Here is an 8,420-nt window from a genome sequence, read left to right as displayed (position 1 = left end):
AACGTGACTATATGATGGCTTTGCTTTGGAATCAATTAGATAGTTTTGGTTAAGAACAAAACAGCTGGATATGAGTTCGCCTTGAGATGACTATTAGTTGTAAGCTGACTCCAAATAAATACGCTGCAATGAATTTGTGGGACGGGAGGAGAAGTGTGTTAATGTGGTTATTCACTTTAAAAGAGACTAAAACGCATCGTACACCAGAGGGAAAAGATGGTATCATTAAAGCAGCGCTCATGATAGATCATTACTCCCCTATGTGGCGTTATTACAGTGTTCGGGAGGAGATATTCTCTTCTTGGTTTCGTGCCAGCACATTCTTCAGACCAGACGTTATATTTACTGTCCGCCCCCTCATCTCCCCCCCTTTATATAAAAAGCTTTCCATTGTCTGGAGCAGCTGCTGTTTGACTCCACACGCCGGCAAACACCCATTCAAAGGTAAACTTACTTTGGAGTTTGTTTAAAATATGACTTGATCTCAGCGAATCTCTATGTTTTTGATGTTTCTATTTAGTCAAAAGTATCATTGGGAGCTCTGTACTAAAAAATGACATGCCTTTGGGTAACAGCTCACCTTTGTTGCTTACTTGTGTATGAGTTTCTCATGATCAATCTGCTGAAAGGAGTTGAACTGCAACATGTTTGGTTTAGCTTAGATGGCCCAAGTAACATTTTAATACTGATGCTGGGTTCAACACTTTTAATGAAGCCAAGTGCATAAGAAATGTTGTTCTTTTGCCCTTGCTTTAATCTTCCTGAATTACATAGTTAATAGCCTAAGTTTGAAATAAGATTTGCTTTGTTTCCTTTCCAGGTGTTTGATTTTTTATTTTTTTTTATAATCATAGGTAAACTGAGGTAATAAAATCCCACTTCTGCTCCCATTTTTGTGATTCTTACAAACCAAACCGCTCGTGTTTTTGATAAGCGGTCTCACGTGTCCCCCCGTTTGCCGTTTCAGGCCCTCCGCAGACGTGCAGCCATGAATCCCAAAGGGGATAAGGTGAGCCAGCTATGTTCCAGTGTGTTAATCCTGCATGCATGGGACAGAGGACACGTTGTCCTTACAGACATGGCAAAGATGTGGCGGTGGTTATCTGTCGAAATTGCTATCGGCATCCTCGAGAGCTTTCCGCTTGACTCCATCCTAATAATAAAGTGTTATCTTTACGCGTGCGGCCGCAGCGAGTGGTGCTGAGCTTCTCTAGACATTCCCGTAACATCAAGCGGTTCACAGCTATCTTTGATCAACTTAAACACAAAGATTGTTGGAGTGATGAAAATGTTGAAACTGCATGATTTTACTAGAAAGACTTTGAAGATTTTGTTGTTGCACAAATTGTGTCGCGTAACCACATGAACGAATTTCATTTCCCACAGCCGAAGTCAAAGATTTCGGCGTCCCGCAAGCTCTCCCTCAAAGTAAGTTTCGAGTGTCACATTTTGTGTTTTTTTTTTTTTCCCACACAAAATTCTACTGCCCAAATGTTTCATATTTTGTCCTTCTAGTCTAGAGATTCTGCAATTTTGATGAATTAGTAACGGCATGCAATACACTGCAAAAGTATTCCCTTTCAGTCAAATTTTCAATTTTACGAAAATTTTTTACATCATAGACATTTACAAATAAAAAGCCTGGAAGTGTGCTGTGTTTTTATTATCCATCTGTCATATTTCACTGCACTGATAGCTGTTTTTATGTATCTGCAAAGCCACCTCCACTAGATTTGCACAAACAGGGCGTCTTTAAAGGTGCTGTCAATTTTCAGCCTCTGACATGTTTCAATTTTTCCTGCCGATGTAAAGTCGTCCCACAGCATGCCGCTGCCGCTACCAGACCGGGGCAATGACGTGTTCAGGGTGATGAGCAGTGTTAGCTTTCTTGTTAGCTTACGATTTTTGCATGTAGGTCCTGAAAGTTCAATTTTTCTTGTCTAATCTGACCAGAGGAACATCTTCTGTGCCTTTATTGATCATTATTTGGCTTGTGGCAAATCAAAGATGAAGTTTCTTCAAAAAGTAGCTTTCTTCTTGCCATTCGTCCCCCCAAAAATTCTATATTTATTTTTGCTGGAAGTTGACAGATTCTCCCACCTGGACTGTGGATTAATGCTCTGTGGTTAATGGACTGTGGATTAATGCCTCTGATTAATGCTCTCCTTTTTAGCTCAGGTTTGAATTGCACCATTAGATGTGCAAAGCTCTTGTGTTAGATTCCAACCCTGCTTTTAGCTTCTGTACAACTTTATCCCTGTGCGATCTGTTTAGTATCCTTTGTCTTTATGAGAATTACTCTGAAGGTGTGGCAATTGTAAAAAAACAACAACAAAAAATTCAAGAGGAAGCATTTTTGTTGCAGTCTACTGCATCGGTTCCAGGGACCAACATTGTTTCTAACTGTTCTGATCAGATGCTGCTCCTCCAAAGAGCATGTGATGATCTGGAGAGGGAGCGACAGGACCGGGAGGAGGAGAAAGGGCGCTACCTGAAGGAAAAGCTGCCTCCTCTGCAGCTGTCTGGTTTGTCGCTGGATGACCTCCAAGTAAGAGGCATTTATGCCAAACGAAGTGTATTTTTAGATGCGTTTAATCGAACTGTAACGCGAATGTATCCCTTTCAGAAACTGTGCAAACAGCTTCACGAAAAAATTGACATTGTGGATGAAGAGCGGTACGACTGTGAACATAAAGTCAGCAAGCACAACAAAGACGTAAGTTCCTACTTTGTCACATCTTACACACATTTGCAATATATTTGATTGTACACATATACTTAGAAAACCTGAGACTAAAGAGATAGCTTCTTTTTTTTAAGTTTGTTGAACTTTCCAGTCACCCAGTGCAGGGGTTTGCAACAAGACGGCTCATTGAGAAGGCTTCAATCTTTTATGCAATATCTGCAATATTCCCCCCCAGAAACGACATCTAAACGAATAAATGAAACCATGTGATTTCCATACAAATTACATTAAAAGTCTAGAATTATTATTTCTAAATATCTAAGTTTTTTTCATTTCTCAATAAATTTAGAAAGAAATCATCATGAAATTGCATTTTCTTTTCACGTATATGTTGTAATTTGTTAAATTATTCCTTCTTCCTAAATCTATATAAGTTTTGAGGTTCTGAATAAAAATAGGAAAAGAGCAAAAAACAAAAAGTGAAGTTTTTTATATACAAGTGGAATCACTGTAAATACTTTACTGCAGCAGGATGTTTTGCTACATTCTGCTTTAGATCCACGAGTTGAAGCTGAAAGTTCAAGATCTAGGAGGCAAGTTTAAAAAGCCCGCCCTCAGGAAGGTGAGGGTCTCAGCAGACGAGATGATGAGAGCTCTGCTGGGCTCCAAACACAAAGGCTCAATGGACCTCAGGGCCAACCTCAAGTCTGTGAAAAAGGAGGACGTCAAGCAGGACAAGGTATGAGTCGGTTCTCCGTTTACTCGTCCGCGTTTCATTTGGGCCGTCTCGATATTCCGAGTGTTTTGATCTCTTCCTCAGGTCCTCACCTCCGAAGTGGGTGACTGGCGTAAGAACGTGGAAGCCATGTCAGGCATGGAGGGCCGCAAGAAGATGTTCGATACTGGCGGAGGAGCGCAGTGAGATGTCGAAGCCAAAACTGGACAGTCATCGGAAAAAACAAATATGCCACACTTACCCGAAGACTGTTTGGCATCTGCTTTGCAGTTTTTGTTAGTTTTTTTTTTTTTTTTTCTTCAGTGCAACATTTTAAGACAAGTGGCGACCTGGTATTTCTTTTTATTTTTGTTATGACACTTAGTGAGCAAAGATGAGCTAAATAAAAAAGAAAAAGATAACGGTTTCCATATCTGCAGCTGACTTTATCACATTTCACTTTCTCTGAATCCGTTAGTTTACACGAGGCACAGAGGGAGGCGGGGTGATGCTGCGATGAATTATAAAAAGGACAATGAACGAATCGGGGAGGGGGTAAAAGACAGGTGCTCCCAGAAATGCATCAGATTTAAAATAGGCGACATGACGGCGACGTGACCTCCGTGTTTGCCGTTACTCCCCCTTGGCAACCGAAAGTAAGCATTAAAATGTATTAGGGGTTAGTTGAAACAAATAACGAGTTGGAGAGGAAGCAGTCCTTTGCTTCCTCTGCGCGAGTCGCCGGGTTGACGTGGCATTTAGCGCCTGGGAGTGTCATTTGAAGCACGACAGCAACGGCAGCCATACCCATGTTCCCAGCAAATGTTGCCTCGAATGGAGCGCGCGAGGTGTGAAGCAGTCTGTCTGTGTCCAAGCAGCTGAAAATGTTTTGTCTAAACATAAAGTACCTTGTAAAAGTATTGATATACCCTAATGAACCTTTCCACACTCTGACACATAATAAACACAAACTATTTCACGGGGATTTCTTTTTTGTTTTTGTTTTTTGTAACAACAAAAAGCAGAGCATAATGAGTGGAAAGGAAACAGTACAAATGCTTTCGAAGGTTTTTTTGCTATTAAAAATCTGAAAAGTGTGGCGTGTGTCCTTTTTAATGAGCTACAAGAGTTGCTCTTCCAGATCTCTGGGTCAGAGAAGCGCTAGACGGTATCAAGGTTTGGAATTTTTATATGAGGCATCAAAAAATTCCCTTCACATTATTCTTACCCTTTAGTTTTTAAATGATGCAATTGTAATTTTTTTTCGGTAGAAATAATATCCAACAAGCTGACTGGAGGATCCACATAATGTCATCAAATATCAAACAAATAAATATGCTAATGTCCCAATAACTGGACATGAACAACAAAATTTAATAATTGCACTTTTGGGATCGTTTTCTACTAATTCTCCTTTTTTCAAAACGAAGGCTAAATCATCGCGGCGAAACAATTTATTTCTTGTTTCAATTGACCACAAAGAAAAAAAAACAAAGAATTCTTCCTTGAGATTTTTGCAAAAGACTAAGTGGATTTTAGCGTGTGGGTGGGCTGTACCGAGTTCCACCAGGCAATTACCCAACACTCAGTTGAGGCATTTATCTGCTTTAAAACATCTCTAATAATAAAGCAATAAACAGACAGAAATAAAAGATTCTTTCTGACTGGTTTGGGTCTTGGTTTTTATTTATTTTTTTTCCCGTTGCCTTTGAAGCCGTTTCATGGCTGTTTCATCAGCTTCGGCAGAGCCTCCTAGCAGGTAAGGCTTCGTCTTCCCCATAGCGGGTAAGGTATCGATAAACCTTTAGAAAGCCTGAATTGTAATCAGGAAAAAGTTGATTACTTATTCTAAAAGCATGCATTTTAATCTTTATTTTAGAAGCATGTTGTGGTTTGAAGGTTTTTTTTATTTTTTATTAAGGACCAAATTGCAGAAAGCCTCTAGAGATGAATCTGTAAGTATGATGAAAATAAACAGACTTACCAAAACGCTCAGGGGAGCAAATAAGCAGACAAACCAAATACAAAAGGACAACTTACCAAAGTGAGATCTAACCAAAGGTAAATAAACATCAGTTAAAGAAGACTGAGGAAATGTTTGAAAACTGCCTCTATGATTCAACCAGACTTGTGGTTTAACTGCTTTTCAGCAGCTGAGTGCTTCTGTCTCACTCCTCAAGGATTCTTTGTGGCCTTTTAAAATAAGCAGCTCACCATTTCACAGAGCTCATGTCTGCTGACGCTCAAAGAAACTGCTGACGCGGCAGAATGTGCAAAATAAGGACTTTAAAAAGTCTCCTCCCTAAGCACCCGACTCTCACTTGTAAAACAGGCTCCGTAGCCCATCTTCTTCTCTTTTATCATCATCATCTCCTCTCCTTTGAGGGATTAGAGAGAATCGATAAGGAATAATGAATCTTACCTGTGACTGCCTCTGCTGTGCAGTCTATAGGAACGGTCTCTAGTATATTTCTTAGTTTCCCTCTGTGCAGTGAGGATCTGGGATGTTGTTCTCTTTCAAACTAAAGAAAAGTCTTGAATTTAACTTGTAGAATTTTTTTTTCCAGAGATTTGGTTCAAAATCTGTACACGAAGAAAGAATTTTCTTCATGTAGTGCGGAATAAATGCTTCAAGAGTAAATTAAAATGCATAAAATTGGGGTATTTCGTCTAAATCACATCCCCATCATTGGCATACATCATCAATAAGCATATTTCTCTCAAAATGCACACCCAACAACTCAGATACGTGTTGCATCAAAAGGAGTATCTCAAAACAAAAAAATCGCAATTTAGGCAAACCAAATTATAGTGATGTTTGGCAACATCTCTTAAAAACTTTGTAAAATCAAAAATGTACAAAAATTGTTCAAAACAAGCTAAACGGTAATTACATGTTTATTCAAATGTGATGCTCACATTAGATGTGGTGTGAGAATGAGTTAAGAAATTCTTATTTAAAAAAAAGAAACTGAAAAACGGAAGAAATGCTGTAGGCATAAAAAAACGAAACTTTTTTTTATCTAAGATGGGTGGTGGACCTGCTTTATATGCAGCCACTGAAAGCCATGGTCATTTTCCAGCAAACCTATAGTGGCAACCAATTCTCAATGTACAGTCACTGCCTAAAAATAGACACAAATATGGCCGCATTTACAAAGGCGGAGTGCTCCAGATATGATATCCAAAGTGCGTTAAATGTCAACACCTCATGACGGAGACGGTGCAGTTTAAAGGTCTTGACATGGAGTCTGTTAATAGAACAATTAGAAGTTGCAAAAATAATTTATTAATGGATTATTTGCTAAATATGGAAGCAGGCAGAGATGATGCGACGCTGCAAAAGGATCGCGAGGCAGATTCACGGAAACAGCCACTTGGTGGCAGCAGAGAGCTGCATGAAAGCAGCGGCGTTTCCAGCCGCAGTGTATTGTTGGAATATGGCAGCCTCCAGCAAGCTCTACCATGGCCTCAAAATACATTAGTCATTTATCCAACAGGAGCGCACTGTCACAATGACAAAGTCTTAGGAAAAGTCAGCAAATAATCACTTTGGCAATAAGTTTGCAATAACTAACAATAACTTGTTTATTCTGCCACCAAACGCAGCAGGAATGGACAATGTAATTCTTAAAGTTCAGTGGCAGTGAATGCAACGAAGGAGGAATGTTGGGATCACTAAAACTCCATAGCAACCATTAAATGGCATCTGAATCTTAACCAGTTGTTCGGAAGGCATATCGGGATGAAGATTTTTTCATCTCACCCACTGAAGCGTAAATGTGCTTTCTAAACACAACTAATTTATCAAACTATAGGATTCTATTGTGCGAGACAAGAGGAGAGAAGTTTAAAGAGCTCTCTCTGTATGTTTTAACCAAGGCGAGGTCAATGAAAAGTATGTTTTTGTTCACGCCTCATGAAAACCAAAACAATTTTCACAGAGGTGTAAGTGTTACCCTAACCTTAAAAATAAATACTTACCGCTGTCCCAGTTCACTTCGCTGTGTCTAACTTAAAAAGAGAAGAGAAATCACATTTGGTCTTCAAAGACAATGTGGAAACGGATTACAGTGCTTTGAGCCTGTACTTGTGCAACCTGACGAAGGATTCTGATTGATGTCATTAATCTTCCAGTGCGCGCGCAGCATGGGCGGTGTGTTTATTAGCCGAGAGACCGGGTAACACAGAAGGTGGTCTGCCGGTACAAACCACCAACTCGCTGTGAGAGCCATGTTTTGTTGTGTTGCGTTTCATCAAGCCTCTACTTGGTGGTATTTACCTCAAGTTCAGCCACTGCTAGGCTGCTCTGATTTATGGTGCGCTAGGTTGTTGCTGCTAATGCAAGCTGAACCACAGCTCTGTAACGTATTGAGAGCTGGCAATATTTAATCAATCATAACCAAATTCAAAACATCAACATTAAAGGCCGAATCCAAAAAGCAACTGGAAATAATCCAGTCTGACATCTCACGTGTTTTAAGTTCACATACTATACAGCCGTTATGCGACGAGCAAGAAGCTTCTTGGCAAATCCAATCCTAATCTAGTCTATATTTGGGGGTAATGACACAGAAAAGACGCCTTAGAACTGCATTAATAGCATCAGACTGTTGGATTTAATGGTTTAAACACACAGTCTTCGACACACTCAACCCGAAATGCTCTTCTTTGTCAAGAAGTGTTAATTGGATTTTACTCCAGGGTTAATTCATAATAACATAAACAGGCAGCAGATAGAAGTGATGGAAAAGCACATGATAAAGACATATATGTATAATCCATGTGAGCCATTAGGAAGATTTAGAGCTAAAAGTGAATAATTTGAATCAACGGTACAGGTTCCCCACCGGGCCAGACACATTTAACCAATTAAGCTCTATCTATAACTAAATCTTTATTAGACACTCAAAGTAGCACTAATCATGGTAAAATGGCTCCATAATGTGGGGAAATGTAGTACCTCCGCTGAGAGCTGTGACCTTTGAAGATGAATTTACATACTCGTACATTTGAGCT

General features: G+C 39.6%; 1 protein-coding gene across 4 annotated transcripts; it reads left to right on the top strand.

The window, feature by feature from the left end:
- The first annotated feature begins 387 nt into the window (after positions 1 to 387).
- LOC106961381 (troponin I, slow skeletal muscle-like) lies at positions 388 to 3,645 on the top strand. Of its 4 annotated transcripts, XM_015055091.1 has the most exons (8): positions 388 to 444; positions 821 to 854; positions 968 to 1,009; positions 1,387 to 1,428; positions 2,417 to 2,548; positions 2,627 to 2,716; positions 3,243 to 3,425; positions 3,507 to 3,645. In XM_015055091.1, exons 3-8 carry the CDS (start codon positions 989 to 991, stop codon positions 3,606 to 3,608), a joined length of 570 nt encoding a protein of 189 aa, XP_014910577.1. In that variant the 5' UTR covers positions 388 to 444; positions 821 to 854; positions 968 to 988; the 3' UTR covers positions 3,609 to 3,645. The 4 variants fall into 4 exon arrangements, with proteins under 4 accessions (XP_014910577.1, XP_014910578.1, XP_014910576.1 ...); XM_015055092.1 differs by lacking the exon at positions 821 to 854 and having other exon boundaries at positions 389 to 444; XM_015055090.1 differs by lacking the exon at positions 388 to 444 and having other exon boundaries at positions 821 to 864.
- The last annotated feature ends 4,775 nt before the right edge of the window (positions 3,646 to 8,420 follow it).

This window comes from Poecilia latipinna, unplaced genomic scaffold (genome assembly GCF_001443285.1).
Source record: "Poecilia latipinna isolate Pla-1442-1.1 unplaced genomic scaffold, P_latipinna-1.0 Scaffold1294, whole genome shotgun sequence".
Lineage (NCBI taxonomy): Eukaryota > Metazoa > Chordata > Actinopteri > Cyprinodontiformes > Poeciliidae > Poecilia > Poecilia latipinna.
This window is presented reverse-complemented; position numbering and strand designations above follow the sequence as displayed.

Excerpts from the sequence above, each read along its gene's own strand:
- LOC106961381 (XM_015055089.1), top strand. The coding sequence starts at position 1,363 with ATGAACGAATTTCATTTCCCACAGCCGAAGTCAAAGATTTCGGCGTCC. Across the intron at positions 2,549-2,626 it reads TGTCGCTGGATGACCTCCAA|AAACTGTGCAAACAGCTTCA; the intron begins GTAAGAGGCATT and ends TATCCCTTTCAG. Across the intron at positions 3,426-3,506 it reads AGGACGTCAAGCAGGACAAG|GTCCTCACCTCCGAAGTGGG; the intron begins GTATGAGTCGGT and ends TCTCTTCCTCAG.